At 37.8% G+C, this 22,279-nt stretch overlaps 1 protein-coding gene across 2 annotated transcripts in view; it reads left to right on the top strand.

The window, feature by feature from the left end:
* The window catches only part of LOC113478603 (triadin-like), an 86,467-nt gene that overhangs the window by 3,195 nt on the left and 60,993 nt on the right, over positions 1–22,279 (top strand). The window contains exon 1 of one of the 2 annotated variants that reach the window (XM_026845916.1): positions 3,667–4,107. The exons of the other annotated variant lie outside the window; for it this stretch is intronic. Coding sequence (XP_026701717.1) covers positions 4,086–4,107 — 22 coding nt within the window. The 5' untranslated portion in view covers positions 3,667–4,085. Of the gene's footprint in view, positions 1–3,666; positions 4,108–22,279 lie in introns of those variants that run through there. 2 annotated transcript variants of the gene reach the window in all.

Genomic DNA, 22,279 nt, shown 5'->3' with positions numbered 1-22,279 from the left:
TTTAAAAAAATTAGTGAAAATGTCTCTTTCAGTGGAAACTAGCTGATGCCTCAAACAAATCAGTATTTCTCTTCATCTGCACATCAAAGCACAGTGACAGACATCACTCTAATCCTATATTTGCTTCTGCATGTGTCTACTATTCACTGGATTCACTACCATCTACCCTCTCCCTAGCATTATACTTGCATCCTACATTTAGTTCTTATCAGTTGATTACTGGCTGTTTCTGATAACAACATACTGCAAGGATTCATCAGATATATTGGACTTAAGGTTAAGTTTCCTTTCCTTGACCCTGCTGGCTACTGTGTATGCACTGAGATATAAAACACTTTTATTTTGCTTAGTTTGATTTTGTATGACTGGACTCTGAGAATTCCTCAGTAATGTGTTAACAGACAAGCTCAAATATTGTTCTGCATTTTCTTGTTGACTGACGGTTTTACTCAATTCCTCAAATCCTTCCTTGTATTGGTATGAAAGTCTCTCTTCTCATTACCTAGTAATTCAATGTGATCTATTGTCTTTCCCTATTCCCTTTTTAATAATATCATCAAGGCAATCCAGAAATCAGCTCATAAAGTATTCATAGGGTCCTACTTTGATTATATGAACAATGCAACTTTTCATCTAAAAGCAGGAGTTTGTATTAGAGTCTGTCAAATAGTAAACCTCTGACATTTTCCTAAAATAAAACGTTCAAATAATTTATTTTCTTTGATTCATCAGTTAGGATTCTCACTGAAATACACATTATCTGAGAACAAGGTACATGGTCACACGCAGGCATCTGTAGCAGCATACAGTACTTCCTTATCCCCTCTTCATAAGATTGTTACAGACAACTATACAGCAAAGAGAATCTTCATTTTATTTTCTTTAACACAGACTTGTATATCTCAGGAATCTGGTGTGAGGAGGGACACAGCCTGCTGCTACAACTCTCTCCATCTCCACTGAATGTGAGATCTCATCCCAGGAAAGTTTGTTTACCATGTAGCCCCTGTAAGTGGGAAAGGAGTACCTATTGCTAAATTGAGCCAAGAGCATTTTCACATTGTGCCTGAGACCTGATGGGAAGAAAAAAAAGGAGAAACTGTGATGTCCATGTTTGGATATCTCTTACAAGAACCAACGTGGTTTTAAATTTTTCAGTCTTGTCATTGTTTGAAATATGAACAAGGAGAGAGAAAGGACATGTTACAAAAGAAGAATTCCTATCAGGTTAGACAGAGAATGCTCCCACCAAAATGCATTCTGGATCAGGTTCAATATATAAACTAGGTCAGGAAGTTAGTTTGCTGGATGGAGATTATAGATTTTGTGACAATGTTCTGCATAATCTGATTTCACAGACTAGTGTAGAAGAAACTCCTAACTTGAGTCAGGAGCTAAATTCAGATTTTAACAAGATTTCTAATGAGCCTTAAACAATATTTAGAGAATTGCCTTGCTTAGACTCCTAAAAAAGAAATATGATATTCTGTATAATCCTCAGATGGTAATGTTCATTTTTCTGAATAAATGTACATGCACATAAGCAGAACTTGGTTTTACCTTAGTTCTGTGTATTTTTGCAAAGGCCATGATTATCTTCAGCAAATGTGACACCCATCTCCCTTGACTTTGCCCCCCTTAAAGTGAGTGACTAATTTCCAATACAGTTGCCTAGAGCTATACTTGCTGTAAGATATTTGTGCATATGACAGCTTTTGCCTGCTTTCCAGAATGAATGTTTTGCATATACAAGGGACACAGAGACTACCAAGCAGTTCTCTTTCTGGCCACTGGGCTGTTGTTGTGGAAAATTGATTTCCAGTTGGATTCTCTCACTTCCTCTGCTTTTATATTTTGCTTTCAGAATATGAGCCTATGATTGAGGGTGAGCATAAATAGCAGCAAAGGAAGTAAGGCATGGAGGCGAGAGGGCAGGTGTTAGGAGCTGAAATGGAAACAGTGAGGGGCAGGCAATCATACATATACAGTTATACAAACAGATATGTCTGTGTAGAGTCCACAGTCTCACGATTTTGCTACATAGAACAAAACCAAAATTCAGACATTTATATTTTCCCCAGTTTTCTCTTCTTACCTATACCTGACTGAGCCTTTATTATTTTATTTCAATTTGAATAGCAAGACAAGTGAAAGCAATCCCGACTTCTCAATGTTGATTAGCTCTGTGCTTCGGGTATTCAGCTGAGATGATACCTCCCACATCTCAAGCAAGTTGCATAGCTGTCAAAATACAGATAGCCCAAAATATTTAACTGTTCATGTAACATAGAACTGCTCCAGCAGAAGAGAAAGAAGCAATAAAGAAGAGCAAGGGTTTTGCCATATTATCACACATCCTAGCATCCTTTACTAACCACTGAGCTATTGTGGGCAGCTATTTTGTTGATAAGAATGTGATTCTACAGAATATTTTGGTACTCATGACAGAGTATTTTTGAAGAAATCAGGTTTTCTTTAAAATGTTTTCATCAGCCTTAGCAAGGAGGATGTTCTGGAGGACAGACTGAAGGAGTAGACAGAGGGTTAGAAGGATGATCAGAAATGCACTAACTACTCAGCATTGAGTAATCAAAACTTGCCAGTGCAAAAGATTTGGTCAGTAGAGCTGAAGAAGAAAGGGGACGGAGTGTTGATTGTAAGCTTTGTCTAGAAAAGGCTAACATTTTCAGACATGTGATGGGTTTGAAGACTAGAGGGAAGAGAAAAATCCTGGTTGTGACTGTAAACTTTCAGTGAACCTTCACTTCTGCATCTTGTGCACTGGATAGATTTCTTTTCTTATACTTTGCCACAGAGCCAGGTGCTTTTATCTCCTGGGGGGAAGATGAGAAGAGCAAATGCCAGCCCATGTAGTGGAGAAGAGGTGACTATAGGTTCCCTAGTAAGAACTGTTTAAGATGGTTTCTGATTTCATGTGATGATGACATTTATGTAGAGGTATGCTGGCTCGAGGGTACTTTTTTTCTAATTTCATTTTCAAGCTCTTGCCCACATATATAACTCCACAGCTGTGAAATCGCAAACAATGCAATGAAAAGATTGCTCAGGTTTAAAATCATTATTCTTATTTAAACTGTAAATATTTTTGTACCTCTAAATGGTTTTAAAAAGGTATTCGTTTTCAGTTTTATAAAATCTCATTTAAAATCACAGATTTTTTGAGCTGTTTGTTTCCATGAATCAGACATAGAAAAAATTTGATCTGCTTAATATTTTTTCATATTACCTTCCTGCATTTAGACTACATAAACTATTACTATTTACATTTTTAACAGTGTTCTGTAATACTCAAACGAACTTCACAGGTATATGTGATAATTGCAGCAAATCAGAATAGTACCAAAAAAATCCAAACTGAAGAAGTTACCGGTTTCATAGGTTTAAAGTGGTGTCTTAGTTGGGTCTGAACTGTGTCTAAGAATCAAAGTGTAGAAAATCACCTAAATTTACCCTCCCCCTTAGTCAGCAGTAAGCTTCATAGGACCCTCCCCAAACCAAATAAGGCCAGGAAGAATGTGCTAAGCACTGAGTGTGCTAAGAATAAAGTTGAGCTGGGATGGATAAGGTTACTTTGAACTCTATATTTCATGTTTCCTGACATACCCCCCAAAGAACTACAATTATGCTAGCAAGGCTGCAGGATCATTAAACAGTTCTTTCCCAGTTATTTTGCTTTTTGCTGCCTTTCCATGCGTTCCTATCCTGTTTAGAGCTGGTATTTTATACTTTTTATTTGTAGTGTGCATGGTTCTACAGATATTAAGAAAAACATGCTGAAGATTCACCGTGGGGCATGGCTATTTCTGTTAGAAGCTGATACTTAAGGCTGAGCTTTAAGTGTTGACTCTGGAAGGCCTTAGGTTGCTCTGGAAGGGCAGGAGTCTGCAGAGGAAACAGAAAGTTCAGAGGGGTGCAAAAGAAGAAGGAACAGAATTAGAAAAAGCAGAGGACCTCCCTTGTTCTCACTCTGCAGCTCCTGCAAGAGCCAGAAACCCAGAAGTATTATCTAAGCTTCCACAGTAGATCTTGACCTTTTTAACAGAGTATCTCTTACCATCACCACCATGGCCGAGATTGCAGCAGAAGGTACAGTAACTATTTTCAAATATAATTAACCAAAAAATGATATGTACTTTGGCAGTGTAAATGAGCTAGCATGTCAATATGATTTGTTGCTCTTAGCAAATACCATTTTCACTCCAGGATCATTTAATCTTGTTTGTCAGATTGCTTTGTACTTTTCTTACCTGTTTTTTCTTTTCTCTTTTTCACTCCTGTAGTCAGAGTTTGTACCAGTTCCTGAAGCTAGATCTCTGTACACCTCTAAAAATAGCGTTAGTCTCATTTGCAGAACATTGCTTAGGCAGCTCTGTTAGAGTGATACAAGAAGGGGAATGTCTGAATATCAGGTGGTTCCACACTCAAGCCTTTGCTCAGGTAAAGCTTTGGTAGTTGCTTATAACCAGAGATTTGCCAGAGTCAAACCAGCTTGGTTTGGTGGCCCTGATTTTTCTAGAAAGAGCACAGAGTATTTGTGAACTGTACATGAAGTTACTGACGGGTAAAAGCTATCCACTCTGCAAACCTTATTCAGGTAAACTTCTAAAGGAATCAGTGAAAATTATGCTGAAATAAGTATGCCAGAGCTAGGTCTGCAAGAATGAAAGCCAATTGTATTAACCAATAAATACATATTCTAAAATATGAATATTTCATGTACTTTAATATTTCCTGACCATTCATATTTAAATAACATTTTAGATGCATAACAATATTTTATCAACCACAGTCAGACAGGGGATATATTTAAAATGCAACCTTCTTTAAATTTAATACTGAATATTTTAGTTGAATTTCATTCCAGCCTTTTTTTTTTTTTTTTTTTTGTTTATTCAAATTTAATAATGACAATACAAAAAAAAATGCTTTTAAGCAGTCTTCTGAAAGCTATTTTTATTGTTCTTGCCAAGGTTATGTGGCATTTCGGTGCATGAAAGTTGTACTTTTCACCTTCCGTTTTTCATTGTTAATATTTGTAAGAGGATCTGCATTAAACACTATTAGAGAGTGAGCCTGTTGTCTTCTAAAGGATTGATGTTAGACCTGTCTCAAACTGTACAATACTTGCCTTATGTCTGGTTAGCTACATCAAGGAGATGATGTGCGTATGATTTTTTAATCAGCAGTTGGACGCATCTATAATTTGCTTCTGGCAGCAAACACTACCAAAACAGGTGGCTTGGCCTGACAGCCCTAACCCAAATGCTAGCACTAGTTTATCTGGATATTCTTAAACGGGTTGGTTGGAAATACTGGTTATTTTGTAACTGCTATCAGGGAAATCTGTGAAATTAGATTTGTCTTGCAAAATTTCTGCATTAATATCATTAGTGTCAGAGGAGCAGTATGGAAGTATCTCTTGCAAGTCTCTCCAAGCAAATAACCCCCCCCCAAATTAACAAGATTTTCAGTCGAAAATTAATAGCTAAAATAGAAGACTTTTCAATCAGTCTGGAAGTGACTTTTCAGTCATTTAGCTTTTTAAATAAGAAAATAAAAGACCTTAAAATAAAATAAAAATATAACAAAGAGTCAGAAAATATTTTTATAGTGATTGTATAGTGTTTTTATACTATAAGCAGTATATACTATAAACAATACTGTGTGTCTTCTGTGTTTTTTCTGTGCAAAGCAGTAGATTTCAGATGATAAGGGACGTCCACAGAAACCTGACATTCAGCATGACAGAGAAATAAGCACTCTAATTTAGTTAAGTTTGGGGTTTTTTTCTTATATTTTGGATGGACTTATGTTGATTGGCTGATTTTTAAACTCTGTATCCATGAGATGGAAATTTTACTTATGGCATAAAACTAAGAATTCAGCCTGGGGCTACTGTTTCACTGCAGTTTATTTTCCTCTGGGGCTAAAACTGGCACTCACAACACGATATGAACATTCAGATCTAAACTTCAGCAACATATCGTCTGAACAAATAAAAAACAATTAAAATGCCTCTTGCTTCACACAATTCCTGTTTGATTTTATTTTGGTTTATACTACATCCTAGATTGTGATTTGCTGGGGTCTTCATGATGTTGCTCTTATTATTAGGATTAAAGTACTTGCTCCTTGTGATAGGTATCCTTAACTATTTTACACTGTCAGCCACACATCAGTTAGACTGTCGGGCTCCTCTGACTTTTGGGGTACAATGCTGACATGTTAGAGAGCATGGCACAACAGCACAACAGCAATGCAGGTTTCAACACAGCTATGTCCAGTGTGCCTGCTGGTTTAGAGAGGTGGCCCAGCCCTGGCAGAGTAATGTTCTTGGTGCACGTCTTAAGGTATCTTCTTCTGACAGTTCATGTCAATACCATGATCCATTCAGAGACAGATGCACAGGGCTGACGGGGTGCTCTGTCAGGTCAACATCACTGTAATGACAGTGAGACTAAGTAGCTTAAAAATGTAGCCAAGCAAAGACCCTGGCCTGTCTACCTGAATGGCAGGCTATAAGGGCTGCCTGTTCATTTCCACGGCTACAAATTGTTAGTTGTGGAAATACTGGTGAAGCATGCCCAGTGAAAGATAAAAAGAGATCTCTGAAGAGAGCAGTTTATATATGTCCTTAGAAAGCTGGCAGGACCTAGGTCTCCTGCTGGCAAATGTTTAGGAGAAGATTTCCAAGGATTATCTTCAGCATCCTCATATTACATTGTACTGGGTCTGGCTGAACTGGAATTGGTTTTCCCCTACAGCAGCCCTCACGGTGCTGTGGTTTATGTCGGGAGCTGGCAGGGTGTTGATAGCACCCTGGTGTTGTGGCTACTGCTGAGCAGTGCTTACACAGCACCAAGGCTCTTTCTGATATTTCCCCCAGTGGAACGGGGTGGGCAAGATCTTGGGAGGGGACACAGCCAGGACAGCTGACCCAAACCGACCAAAGGGATATTCCATACCATATGACGTTTGCTCAGTATAAAGCTGGGAGGAAGGAGGAAGGGGGGGGGGTCACCCTTGGTCCTCCGAAGCAACCACTACGTGTATTGGAGCCCTGCTTCCTGAGAAGGCCCGACATCGCCTGTCCATGGGAAGTAGAGACTAAATCTGTTTGCTTTTGCTTCCGCGCGCGGACTTTTGCTTTGCCTTGCTTATATTAAAACTGCTTTTGTTTCACCCACAAGGGTTAGTTTATCTTCTTTCCCCTCTTTACCCTATTGAGAAAACAAGGGGAAAAAGGGGGGGGAAGTGATAGAGCGACTTGGTGGATACCTGGCATTTAGCCAGTCAAACCATCACATACATGTAAATTGCAACCACAGAAATGTACTATTAAAAAGTGGAAGCCTTAAAACAAAAAAATCTCACTATAAATACTAAGTGTTTTGTCTTTGCAACACTCTCTGGATGATTATTATAATTAATATCATTATTAGTATCATTATAACATTTAAGCTTTTATTGAGTATTCTGTAATGGCCAGGGACTTTACTGTGATCCACTTAAGAGCTTGCCTAGAAAGCCATGGGTATGTAACTATGCTACTCGAGTTTATGAACACAAGGGTTGGACTGGACTCAATGGTAGATGTAGTTAGAGCTGCCACTGCTGAGATACGAATACCAAAAGCCTGGCGCCTCTGAGAAACGCCTTCTACCAACGTACAGCTTAATCTGTATGTGAACGGTAGCTCCAGCAGCAGCCCATAGTTAGTCCTTTCTAGTCCAATCTATGGCAGGTCACACTGCAAGGTTGATGGCTGTCACCTGGCACTTCATCCTCCCCCGCACAGAAGAATGAACAGAGACTGAGCTCTGCCTGCTGCAATGCACTGGAGACTGTGCACTGCTCTAATCCAGGGAGGTGAGCAGGAACACGAGGTTTCTATGCCAGCTGTTTGTCTGCCACAACTTATTTCCCCAGCAGAGCAAGAGAGAAGCAGGAGTCAAACAGAAATGTGACAACGAGTCACAATTCAGTCCTTATTTTGCTGCTGAGAGTGTGCAACTACATATTTCCTCTGTCTTGGAGCAGGCTGCAAGGAGACAGGCTAGCCCCGAGGCCACACACAACTTGTCAGTGACAAAATCAAAATTAGCTTCTGGATTTCAGTCCTTTTCTCAGGCTATTTGATAACTACAGAGAAGTTTTAAGATGTGAACCATTTCAAAAGGCAGATTTCATAAGATATGTATGCTTGAAGATTAGTATACGTGAAACTGATAATGTATGAGAAATAACACACAAGAGCCAGAGGGTAAAATCATAATGACTTCATGAGTGTGATGGCCAGAAGCAAACAACAGTCTCCAGTTGGCAAAAAGTTTAGCAAAGTTACACTACAGGCAAGAGGGAGATAGCTACTTCTCATGGTAATTCTTGAGTTACTGCTAGAGGTGCAAGTTGTGCCGGCTGCAAAAGGGGCCTAGATAAATAGATTAGATAATTCATTTGGAAGACTAAAGGCATGTGAGGTGTTTCCTAGCCTTCAGTTAGACTGCTGTTTAAGCACTGAGTTAGGAGATTTCTATAGAATTTATTTTGCAAATTTGCAAAATGAAAAGATGTCTTCTTTTTCTGGCTTTCAGTGTTGATGAGGAAGAAGACAGTGTACCTTTTGCAGCGGGGTAAGGAAAATATAACCGTTTTGGCAATGATTTTTTTTAAGGAATCAGTCTGCTCTTGTTCATAAGTACCAGGCAAAGTCAACAGCCTAATTACCTGGAGAGACAAAAAGTCAGAAAACACAGGACTGTCTGTAAAAAAGTAAGACTTTGAGTGGAACAGAAGATCCAAATTCTCACCGAAATTCCTTAAAATTTGGATTGCCGTTTGCCTGTGGGCCTGAACTACTGAGCTGCTTAGTTTGGCTGCAGCCTCAGTGCTCTCTCACAGCCTACTGAGGCAAACAAGTGTGAAGCCAAATTCGTCAGCCTGTTTTATGTTTAAGAATTTATGGGCAATGTTACTCGCAGCTGTTATGGTATCTATGCATGTTCAGTTGGTACAGAGAAACTCTTTTATTACCTTAGGTAACCCCTTAGAAAGTAAGCTAGCTATGGACAGCAGGAAGCCTTAAAACCTATAAACTAGAGGTTTATGTGAATGCATTGTGTTGTTAGTCCATGATGGGTAAAAAGTGTGTGTGTGCAGTTTACTTGTATACAAACAGCTGGACTGTATGTCAGATCATTTATTCAAAAGAACCTTGTGCTCATAAGTATTTGGAACATATTTTATGGTTACTTATGCGAGAAATATGTTTAAAAGCCTAGTAGCATTTTCAAGTTATTGGGGTAATCAGTTCCCACTGATTTAAAAATGAAATCTGTGCAACTATTTAGATTCTCAGAAGTCCCAGTCTACACCTTCAGGTATCTATCTAATCCTTGAAAAAATCTAGTCTATAAATATTTTGAGTACTTCTACCTATTGCCTACAATGTAAACACTGAGTAAGGGATGGATTCATGCTAGTTTTTCTGCTCTGCTCTGGAAAGCAGAAACTGGTTTAGTTTAAAAAGTGTTTCATAATATAGGTCTGGCTTCAGTCCAGGACGCACTGAGGACGGAGAAATCTCAGTTGCCCTCATTGTGGCAGGTCAGTTGATTAAAGAAATTGAAAAGTTTTATTTTTCTTTCTGATGCTGGTATTCCCTGGTTTCTGCTCTGTTTAAGAAGATTGAACTATGGACAGTGCTCAATTTGCTAGCATAAACCACATTTAAAGTAGTAGAGGGTGGATTACTTTAAATCAAAATTATTGAAAAACCTTTTAAATCACCAACTTTATTCATGATTTAAATCAGCAAACAAGAAACCTGGATTTCAAAACAACAATTCTTTTTTTTTTTTTTTTTGCATATGTCTGCTATCATTTTTTTTCCCAAAAGAATGGAAAAGAGACACAGATTCCTGTTGGCTGATTACTAATATGGTGACTGAATACAGACTTTCTCACTAAATTTGTGCCTTTTACTCCTAGAGAGAAAGATAACCTAAATATCTGTCTATTAAACAGTTCTATAGTTCAGGAGTCATTTATCCAGATTCTTAGTCTTTACATGTTGGGTTTTTTTATGATAGACAGTGGTGAACGTTGCATATATTTTTTGCTAGACAATGATTTAATTTTTAGTTGTGATTTCTGTCAAGCTTCATCAGGTTGGAAATTGGAATTCAATTAAAATGGTACAAACTCAGCATTTTAAAATTGTTTATTTATGTACTGTAAATATACTGGATATATAGGAAAAGTTAATTTTAAATAGAACCTGTTTTGATAAGCTAAGTGATTTATTAAACAAATATAATACTATTTGTAATTTAGTTTCTGGCCATGGCACCCCACAAGAATATATAACTGGTAGAGTTCATTTTTTGTCATGTAATGCTTATTCAAAGGTTAGAAAAAGAAAACTTATTTTATACTTTTTTAAAGAAAACCCTCCTAATTACTTTTTCACATAGAATAAGATAATAATTGAGTTCAAATATTAAAACACATTCTTTGCATTTACAAACAGGTTATGTTCTCAAATAAAGGCTAGCTTAATTTGACTCCATCTGCTTAGCCAGTGATTTCTGATAGCTCAGTGATTTCTTTAAATTTCTCCACAACTGTAATGGCTTGGTCATAGCTTTTTTTCTTAGATAAAAGCAATTTCTACAGATAGTATTGCAAAAGTGTATAGTAAGAGAAAAGTATTGTCCTTAGCACAGGTTGCCTTAATTTCATATTTAATTTTTTAAAAGTGTCTTTTTAAAAGCATTTAAAGAAAACTTAATCCGTGATTCAAAAAGCACCACAGTTATATTCCCTACCTTCCCTCACTGCAGCATCATTTGAGTGGGCCTTAGAAAGGAGAATTATCAAAGATTAATATTGAAATTTTTTTTTTTTTTTTTTTTTTTTCCTACAGAGCTTTCACAATAATTTAAAACCAGTTCAAACATTTGGTCAAAGAGAACTTTACAGAGACTTGCAGGATTAGTACTCTTACTGCTTTACACTGGCAGATCAGGCTGGTAACAGGGAACATGAAGTAGAGAAGAAGATCTGAACTGGGAAGTCACTGCATCTAAAGACTTAAGTTAAAGCTATGGACAACTAGATATGCTTCTTATGCATATAAACCTACTGGCATGTTCTTTTGCCAACTTTAAACATTTTTATTGGAAATTATAATTATTTAATATTTTAGTCTTAGCCTTGTTCCTTTATATAAATCTTACTTTGGTGAATTGCAACATGCCCATTCAGACTTTAGAGCCCTGATTGGGAATGTGTTTAAGCAGTATATGGTCAAAAGGGACTAGCAAGTTTTGACTTCTGGTTTTATTCCTAATATGTGTCTAAGAACAGATGATTTATGTAAGTAAGTCTATTTCAGGAATTATGAAGCAGATACATGGCTACCAAATATTTGACAAATGGTAGAGATAGGGACACCAATGGGTAGCAAAGATACCAGATGACACTGCCAACGGATCTTGTCCTGTCCCACATTCCGTTCTTTTCTCTGTAATAGTTTTCCTTATCCTCTTTCTCTTCTCCTTCTTCCAATATCTGAGAGACAGTTCTTCAGATAATATGCAGGAGATGTAACTCTGGTCCCTTCTCTAAATGCGAAACATAATCAGAACATGATGAAGCACACAGTAAGCAGCTACATTGTTCTTCAGACTCATTAGATTTTGAGGAAAAGAGCTGAGCTACAAAACAGACCATATACAGAGGCTAAACAAACAAACAAACAAAAAACCTGTAGAAGATGCTGATTTTTTAAAAATCCCAAACTGTCTCATATGCTAAAACTCACCTATGTTACATTTTCAGTCAAATCAGTTCCGTTGCTCAAAGTCATAGTCAGTGCTGTGTTTTGCCGTTAGAAATCAGAATGAAAAAGCTGTGGCTTTAAATCCTGAATAAGCCCCACTTGAGTCTTGTGGTTGGTTTGGGCTTTCTTTAGAATCAGCCCTACAGCACAGTATGATCTTAGTCTCTGGCCTAAAAGTTCTGCTTGGTGTCATATGAAGGTATTTATCATAAGAAAGGAAAATATAAAATGCCAGGCACAGAAAAACTTTCTCACTGGAGAAGTCTCCTCTTTCTATCTTCAAAGATAGTTTTCAAAAATCCTTTACAAATATGTAATGAGTAAAGACCTGCTACTCCCTGTACATGCTTATGTTCTCACAACTTCAAAAGTATCTCTGTACCTTTGCCTGGAGTCAAATTGTCAAAGGCACAATGACTCTAAGCCTTTGTAGCCTCCTTTGGTGTGTAAATGAACTCATTTTTTTCCTATATTCCATTATGTAGATTTAAGTTGTGGTTCTCTATGCATGTCAGGAAGGCTAAATCTTGTTTCAGTTTTCTCTAAGAGGTTATTCACAATTGACACAATTACCATAAATACAGTTTTCTGGTAACTATTTTACTGTTTTTAGAGGCATAATTTAATGCATCTATTCAAATGTTAAGATCCTTATTTTGCTTTGACCTTTTCCTCCTATAACAGGTAGGAGCTTAATTTTGGCTTCAGCTCTATCTATGTAACCTCTCCCAAAGTCAGGTGAATTGGTACATAAACATATATAATGCAGGATACAATTTAACATCCCAAAGAGGCGATATCACATGTGTACAATACAATTCTGTCTATAGATGTTTCATAGATTTCTAATCCCAATATTTAAACTGTAAGCGTAACATGAATTTAATATAGTTTCAATTAGCTTTCTTTTTTTAAGGGAAAACTTCAAACCCTCTTCTTTCTAGAGATTTTGTTACATCACCATTCAAGCTAGGATTAAAAAAATTATTTCTCAAGCAGATACAAAGTTAGACTCACCCATTTAAATATTTACTGTTTGGGTTTTTTTGTTTTGGTTTGGTTTTTTGTTTGTTTGGGTTGTTTTTTTTTTTGTTTTGTTTTGGTTTTTTTTACCAGGAGTATTGTTACAACATTAATTATAGCAAAAGATCCATGAGAGAGGCTGAATATGATGCCTGTCTGCCTGGGACAGCTACATGACTAGATGTCTCACTACATGCTATCACTTGGAACAGAACCACTACATACTCTGCTCTTAATTTGTGTCACAACCTATAAAGTTGCTGAAGGTAGTAGAGAGTGAATTCTGAGGATACAAGGTTTTCTCCTGCTTAAAAAAAAAAAAAAAAAAGGCTCAAAAAGCTTTTTTTTTCTTTTCATTTTTTTAATCTATAAATATATTTGATAAAATTATCACTTTAGTAAGAGTCATGTCAAGTCACAACTAAATACAAGCATTTTTTTTCATAGCAAGAGTAGCCTTGTTATCAGACACCCAAGCAGAAATAATCCATGTGAGATACATTTATCCTAAAATTCATCTCTTGTACCAGACATCGTAATTTTGTATTGATTACATAAAAGATGCCTAAAATGCTCTGGAGAATGTAATGCTCTACTCTGCTGTCAGTAAACCAGATGAAATTACAAGTTTCCAGATCAGTAACATCCAAAACTCTTCTTACCCAATCTACTCTTTCTTCCTTCGCCTTCCAGAAATGAGTGCAGCAGGGCCCAGAGACACACCTCCATGCCTATTCCCTTCATTACCTTCTCCACAACTGAGAAATCCATACGTTTTGTAATATAACTTTATTATATTTTGCCTGCAAGTTGCTCTTGAACCAGAGGTTTCCAGTGATTTGTTGTTTCTTCTTTTAGTGAATACAGAGCTCATATAAGAAAGATCATAAGGAAAACTTCGCTAGGTGTCTGTTACTCTGGAAAGAAGCGAATGTAGTAATGTTGGAAATTATGAGAAAACATCTACAAATATATGAGAATGCAATCTCAGAAAAGCCTTTTGGCTTTGCAAGATTAGCTACAAATATTGATGAGGCTTCAGCACACACTTAAAATTGAAATTAAATGTGCATTAAATGTGAATAAGCATATATTAGTGCATCAGGGTGGGAGGGCAACGTGCAATTTTGCCCGAGTTAATGAATTAAGATAATTTCGGCTATACAGGCAAAGCAATGATGAGGGCTAGGTTTTTGTCTTAAAAACCAATTATAATATCAGGAAGTTGCTTTTAAGAATATGTTTGCCTTCATTTAATTTGTTGCCAGGTACAGGCTAAAGCATTTCACACTTTGAAGTGCTAAAGGCAGTTTCACAAAAGAGATACAAACAACAAAGTTAGTTTTACAAGATGGTTGCTATCCACTCTCCAGTGTGTCATGCTAAGTGTAGAAAAACAGAAATAATACTGTCTTCAGAGTTTGTCAGAACTATAAAGTGACATTGGATCTCTTTTATAAAATTTATTTACTGTGGTAGTGCCTAGAGGTCAGGACTGCATTGGACTAATCACTCCCTGTAGCTATTAATAGTCTCTACACTGGAATGTTACAGTAGTTCTAACTTGTAAAGTTTCTTCGATTTCCTTAATACTTTAGAGAATAAAGTCCTCTCAGCAATAATTATAAACTTTAATGTTTTAGTAAAGTAAATATTAAACAATACAACTCTCCAAAAGTTAACATTGAAATGCTTGACAATATTTTTAGTACTTACCTGTGTTATTTATGTACATAAATCATGCGTTATGTTTTCTGCTTGCTGACTGGATTTCTTTTTGTGAGTAACCCAGACAAGAAGAAAAGAGGTTACTCCACTGTCCATTCTGCTGGAGATGGCCAGATCTGGTGGGCTTCAGGACCTATGAGCTTTCTCACCGGTCCCTGCCAGAGCCATTTGTCCTGGGATGCCTCTCCTCCCAGTGCTAGATGGCTGTGGTGGTCCCATGTCCCATTTGCAGGGAGGAGGGCAGCTAAGCCCGTGCTCCCCATAGGCACACACCTCTCCAACCCACCTTCATTCCTCTCTCTCCCCATCTTTGGTCCTTCCTCTAATCATCCCATTTATTAAATTCTTAGTTCTGCTCTCTCAAATCACCGCTCCTCCAAGCAGGACAGGCAGCAATAGTACCTCTCGCTTCTTGTACTTACAGTGATTTTGAGTCTATACTCAAGGCTCAGAAATCTTCATGTTCTGAAAGCAGAAATTGGTCTTTAAATAAATGCTCATCTATAAAATTTTAAAGTTTTAAAAATAAGGCTTCAGACCCTGAAATATAGGGGCCTAAATTTAAAACTAGACAAGTATCTTTGCAGGCCTAAGGCCCAAGATGTCTTTCATAATGTGACTTTTCCGTAGATATTGCAAACATGATGTAAAATTTCAACTGAAAATATCCATTCTTCTTTCTATAGTGCTGAGACACTCTAAGAGATGCTGAATGCAACACAATGTTTATTTACAAACATCAATTTGTAATCACTGATTCTCTGTATCTGCAGACTCAGACACTTTCCCCTTCATTCTTTCATTAAGCTGTTTAAATTTTCTTGGCATTTCTCAAATGTGAACACAGTTTTACCTTCCAGATGTTCCTTCTTTCCATGAAAATGCCCAGGTAGACAGATATGGCTTGCATCTTCTCTTGAAAATAGATGTATATCAGTTACATTGGAGCAATTCCAGTGTCAGACATATCCCACTGGAGGAGGCAGCTGTTTTCCAGGTGAAACTATTTAACTAGCAACAAAAAACACCTTACATTGCAGTTATGTGTTTGTTTTCTAGGCAAGAAATCTCATTTTCAGCCAATTCCATCTCTCTGTTTTTCTGTGTTTATATGAATAAGCAGGAAGGGAAACCTTTCCTCTTGTCCTGTAGGATGTCTGTAAAATATTGTGCAGAAGTCTGAATTCCTGGTCATGCAGGCACACAGGACATTAAAAATGGTTATCATTAATATTAAATCCCTGTTTTAAGGATTATAAAGGAATGGTGAAATGAAACTTGTTTTAGCAAGTCCCTAGAAAATTTCCTAGAACTTCTTCCCACCGTGTACTACTCATTTTCTCAGATACCTGGTGAACAGCCTGTAGTCCACTATGTAATATGGAGATCAACCTCTAACCTGAAAAACAACCAACAAACCACATAGTTTTGGGTTGTTTTTTTTTTTTTTTTTTAATTCAAAAGAATAGATATCAAAACAGACAAAAATATATGAAGTATGCTAAAAACATGGAGTGGTTGCAAAAGCCTGTGAAATCCTTGTTGTGTTCTGGTGTTCCTCTTTATTTTCTCAGTTCTCATCTCTGAATGTAAGCAATACCAAAGGTATGTACATTGTCTTTTAGAGTGTGCTTTATTTAAGTAAATATAAACTAAAGATGAAATACATCATTAATGTACTTTAGAATATTCTGTGCATTCTGCAAACAGAGAAATGGAGATGTTGAAGAGTCACGTTGACATAGCACTGAGGGATATGGTGTAGTTGGAAACTGTCAGAGTTAAGGTAATGGTTGGACTAGATGTTCTTCAAGGTCTTTTCCAACTTTAATTATTCTGTGATTCTGTGATTCTGTTACTAACTTGCTGATTCACTTTTGGTAGCAGAAACATTTCTTTATTTTGTGTTTCCAACTTGCTTAGATCATAGGGTGACAAAGTGGGGAGATAAGGAAATCATAAATTACTTTATTCTATATTTTGTTATAACCAACATTTAATGAAAAATTTTTAACATAGATATGAATAATGTGAACTTCCCAACACATGGACTATTAATTTTCAATAGATCTCTTGTACAAATACCATTTTCATGGCTTGTGCACTTCCAAAGTTATAATATTAATTTATTCTGTATAAAAGTAACCTACCCAAACTTCCACTATATGAATCTGCAAGTGCTTGAGCACTCTAACTCTTCTTAATCTATACTTCTTTCTGCAGAGAAGTAGCTCCTGACTAAAGGTGATGTGAATTGAAGTATCAGCTGGGACAGAACTACACTGCACATGATATAAATCCTGACAATATTTATCCATGACAAGTAGATCTTACACTTATAATTGCAGACTTGTTATCAACATTTTCAGCACTTGATCACAGAAATGGTGACTTTAACAAGCCCCTGATGTTTAAGGGTCTTCCAAGGCCATTTGTGTACTGGTTTTCTAGGGAATAATTCTCTCTGAGGAATTAATTCCCAAGGGACTCTGTCAGGTCGTAATCTGTAGCCAGGTCTGAGCATTTCTGGAAATGGAAGGAAGAAGATCTAACCTGTACCTGCCTATTCAGTGACAAAGAAAATGTTCCAGCTCTGTCTCACAACAGATATCTCATGAATGTCCCTTAAAAGTCAACAATACCCCTCCTGCCCTGATCAGCAGGATGGGCAGGAACGAACTGTTGATCTGGACTTGGAAACAGGTTCAGCTGTAAAGTAAGACTGATGTCTTATCTACATCTTATTTGCCTGGTTAGGTGGTGCAAACCTTTTGTTACAGTTCCTAGTGGTGGAGAACCATAAAGACACTTTATTTTGTTTCCACTTACCTGTTCAAAAGCAGCCTCACTGCACAGGTCCTGGGGAGCACACAGGATACTCTGCACTATGTAGTAGAGTTCTTTGAGAACATCATCCTATACAGTTTCTTTCACAGTTCCTATGTGGCAACTGGCCTAAGGCTTAAATAAAGCACTACCTTAAATAAAAAGCCAAGAAAAGTTATAGCAAGTGTAGTACAATGTATTATGGCCTACTTCTATTTCATGTTGTGAATGTTATTCATTAGTAGTCATTCAATTATTTTAGATACATTTTGTGTCTATTCTTGTCTTCCACCATAACACTTTAATAATATTCTGAATGTATTGTACTTTTGGGGGGATGAATTGTGTTAGTGAGTGAAAGATTATCAGCTACACAACCATAAGAATATAGTCAATGTAAGCTGCAAGGCTGAAATATTGACTATAATGTAAATGTTCATCTTCAATAAAAGTGAAAGTATGCATTTTTTATTTATTAACACTTCTATAATTACAACTGAAGCTGCACTCCGTTGATATAATAGAAAAGGAAATTAATAAAGAAAGGTTAGATGATGAATAGGTTTTTGACCAGAATATAGCAGCTGGCAAATTCTTGCAAAGATGTATACAGAATAACTAAGTAGCTCTCGAAAGCTTTCTTAAAAATTTAGAAAAAACTATCATCTTCTACATCTGCAGAGGACATCTCTATCTCTTTTCATTATACTGACAAATTTATGAGTTGAGACTACTGTATTAATATTAAATAAACCTCAGAGAATTGCTTTAAAGTTTCCTGAAACTAGAAAGTAGCAGTAGCTTTGGTACTCTCAAAATCCAAGATGGAAAGATTTTAAGAAACTTTTATACATGCTGAATGCGTATAAATGGCTTGAAAAGGTGGACAAAGAAGTTGACAACTACATCAGAGGGCCTATCGGATATTTAGCTTAAACGTTACACACTGTAGAGGAGCAATGAGCCAGAAGTCAGAACAGAAGATGTGGGTTCAGCTCTGTCTCCTGCCAGACTTCCAGTACAGCCTTCACTCTTCACTTAATTGGTCCCTCACTTCTTCTCCTTCAAATGAAAATAGTGTGGCCTTAAATCAGAGTGTGAGCTAGAGGGAAGATATATGCTAGAAGACTAGGAGCAAATAAATCTGGATTTGGGAATGTATAAAAATACCCAGACTAGAATTGCACATTTTGAATATGACTTGAGACCATGTGAAGGTTTAGTAAATAGGAAAACATGTTTATATGGACATGTTTGAGCATCACTAGAAGATTTGTGAATATAGCACAGGCAGTTTGGAAAGCAATACCAGGCTGAAAAGTGTTTTTTCAGCTGCTCTCTCTGTTTCATTGATATGGAACAAAAGGCTTTTTCTGTTGGATGAAAGACAGTGGGATGTAATCAGGACAAATATGTATAGATATTCTTTTCAGTCATCATTGTTGAACTTCAGGCACAGGTATGCAACTTTGTTCTCTTTCCCTATCATCATGAGAGTCAGGGAATGAAGCACAGAAGAGCTAAGGTTGGGGCAAGATGCTGGGATCATTACAGAGGTCCTGCAAGTGTCTGATGTTCATACAAGGCACTTGAGCTGGGTGGAAACTTCGTAGGACCTGCTGTTGCTGTGGGCTAGGAATATTGGATCTCCTACTATATGGATCTGCTTACAGGGACTGTGGGGAGGTGTTACAGCTTGCAAAGGAGAGCTGAATGGTTTTGCAATGACTCTGTGCATGTTTACAGAAGATGGTAAAGATTATTTGATTTAGAATATATGGAGGAAATAAGGAAACTCATTCCAACCAGGTCAAAATTTTTCCCTGGTGTAGCTCAGTTTCTGTTCCAGTTAGCAATAACAGCATGGAGGGGCCACCTCAAGATGGAGGCTTTTTTTTAACTCAGAATAAAATCTTTTAAACTTCACTGAAACAAGACTTCAACATTATGAATGCTTTTTGGATTGATTATGCCATTAAAAATGCAGAGAGGTTTTCTTATGTTCTAAGATGTACCCCTGAGTTTTGAGGGCTGCTCTGCTACTTATGTTAATTAGCCTTCCATAATCAAATAAGGTGGACCACTATTTTGTCCCAATCTAATATTTTAATATGGACACAGGAATTGAAAGAGGCTATGAATTTCCAAAAATTTATATAGAATGTAAGTAAATAGATGCCCCATCCCTGTGTAGGCCAGAGGTGACTAGAAACTCAGATGTTTCAGCACTTTTCTTCCATTTCTATGCCAGTGCTGATTAGAAAAATGTAATGAGAGTGAATTAAAATTAATTACAATTTTGCAAATTTCTATGGTTTGCATAATCATGTGTAGTTTGAATCTGTTCTCTAGAATTTGGAATCATATAGTTAAAAAATTTCACAAATGTCTCAGAGTAGAGATTATAATTAGTTCATGTATATTACAAACACATAGGTTTATCATTAATGTATTCTTCCTGTTTTGTGTTATATGCTTAGAAGCTTAAAGTAGGATAAATATTTTAGACATACTCCAATATACAGTTATATATTAAAAATATATCATTTTCTCTTTTAGATGTCTATGAATTCAGAGAAATTTTTTGTCTAACCTGCCACTGAATAAGTTTAAAAGGACTGTTAGCCTACAATTAAATCAAAGTCACAGAATGGTTTGGGTCTATTTTGCCAATTATCAGGACTAGCATAAAGGACACAGCCAGCATAAAAATGAACCAATAAACAAATTGTATTTGGTACAAAAGGGTCAGTACATGGATGAGCACTGGGGGTACAAACAAGTCAGTCAGATTATACATAACATCAATCCCCCTGACCCCAACACCACCACCACACAACCAACAATGGGTGGAAAAAATGGTGAAATGCAGTTTCCCATAGAAGGGATGAGAGACAACCAAGTCAACAAGCCAAACACATAAGACCAAGGAAGCCACATACTGAATCTCTACACAGCCCACATTTACAAAGGCCAGACCTGACTGGAGCCCAGTCCCAGGGAGGCAGGAGGTCCTTCCCTAACAGAGAACTCTGCACAGGGCCTCTACCTCACAGACAGACACTGCCCCTCCCTGCAGGTGGTCCCAGCTTTTATCCCTCAGTGGGACACCTGACCTTTGTTTACTTAATGGGGGACACCTGGGGCTCATTTACTCAATGGTTCTCCCTGCAAGGTCGGCTACACCCTGGAGGGAAGCTTAAAGGTAAACTCACCTCCCCTTTGTGAAGGGCTGTGGGAATCACCTATATGTGAACCTTAATTTGGTGCTTAGGGTTGAAACTCCAGCATTTCAGGGTCGGAAAGGACATTAAAGATCAGTTAGTTCCAACCCCCCTGCCATGGGCAGGGACACCTCCCACTAGCCCAGGATGCTCAAAGCCCCATCCAACCTGGCCTGGAACACTGCCAGGGAGGGCGCATCTACACCTTCTCTGGGCAACCTCTTCCAGTGTCTCACCACCCTCACAGCAAATAATTTCTTCCTTAAATCTAATCTAAATCTATCCTCTTCCAGTCTAAAGCTATTTCCTCTTATGACATGCCCTTATAAAATGTCCCTCTCCAGCTTTCTTGCAGGCACCCTTTAGGTACTGGAAGGCAGCTGTAAATTTTCCCTGGAGCCTTCTCTTCTCCGTGTTGAACAACCCCAGCTTTCTCAACCCGTCTTCATAAGGGAGGTGCTCCAACTCTCTGATTATCTTCACGGCCTCCTCTGGACCTGCTTGAGCAGGTCCATGTCCTTCTTATGCTGAGGACACCAGATCTGGACACAGTATTCCAGGTGGGATCTCACAAGGGTAGAGTAGAGAGACAGAATCACCTCCTGCAACCTGCTGGTCATGTTCCTCCTGATGCAGCCCAGGATATAGTTGGCTTTCTGGACTGCAAGCGCATTGCTGGCTCACAGTTTTCCATCCACTAATACTCCCAAGTCCTCCTCCCCAGGGCTGTTCTCAATCCACTCATTACCCAGCCTGTATTTGTGCTTGGGATTGCCCTGATCCATGTGTAGGACCTTGCACTTGGACTTGTTGAACTTCATGCAGTTTGCACGGGTCAACATCTAAAGCTTGTCCAGGTCCCTCTGGATGGCATCTCCCTTCCCTTCAGCATGTTGACAGCACCACACAGCTTGGTGTCATTAATAAACTTGCTGGGGTGCACTCAATTCACTGTCCATGTCTCCAACAAAGATGTTAAACAGCACTGGTCCCAATACTGATGCCTGAGGAACACCACTCGTCACTGCTTTCCATTTGGACATCGATCTGCACAGACCACAACTCTTTGAGTGCAACCATCCAACCAATTCCTTATCCATCAAATGGTCCATTCATCAAATCCATGTCTTTCAAATTTATAGACAAGGATATTGTGCAGGACAGTGTCAAATGCTTTGCACAAGTCCAGGTGAACGACATCAGTGTTTTGCTTATTGGGGATACCAATTAAACTCAGACACCAGATTGAAAAGAGCAGGCGTATTTTACTGGAAATAACTAAATAATGTCACAGAGTAATACGAAAACATACAGTAAGAAAAGACAGCATACTGCACTCAAACAAATAGGAAAATATAGGGTAATGCATCAAATCATTACTACCTGAGAGAGAATATTGATTAAGAAAGATCCATCACCACTTGCATATGTTACCGTCATCCAGACCCGCAGTGGCTGGGGAGCCCCAGTTACAGCGAGGGTTTGGAGAGCCTGTCCCAGTGAGTGGGAAATCCTACGCGGTGCGTCCATCCGTAGGTGAGGCTTCCAAAGTTGCTGTGAGTGTGTCCAGCCTTATATACCAAAAATCAGTCAGCCAGAATAGCTGGCACCT

This window comes from Athene cunicularia (genome assembly GCF_003259725.1).
Source record: "Athene cunicularia isolate RWA chromosome 3 unlocalized genomic scaffold, athCun1 chr3_part1, whole genome shotgun sequence".
Lineage (NCBI taxonomy): Eukaryota > Metazoa > Chordata > Aves > Strigiformes > Strigidae > Athene > Athene cunicularia.
This window is presented reverse-complemented; position numbering and strand designations above follow the sequence as displayed.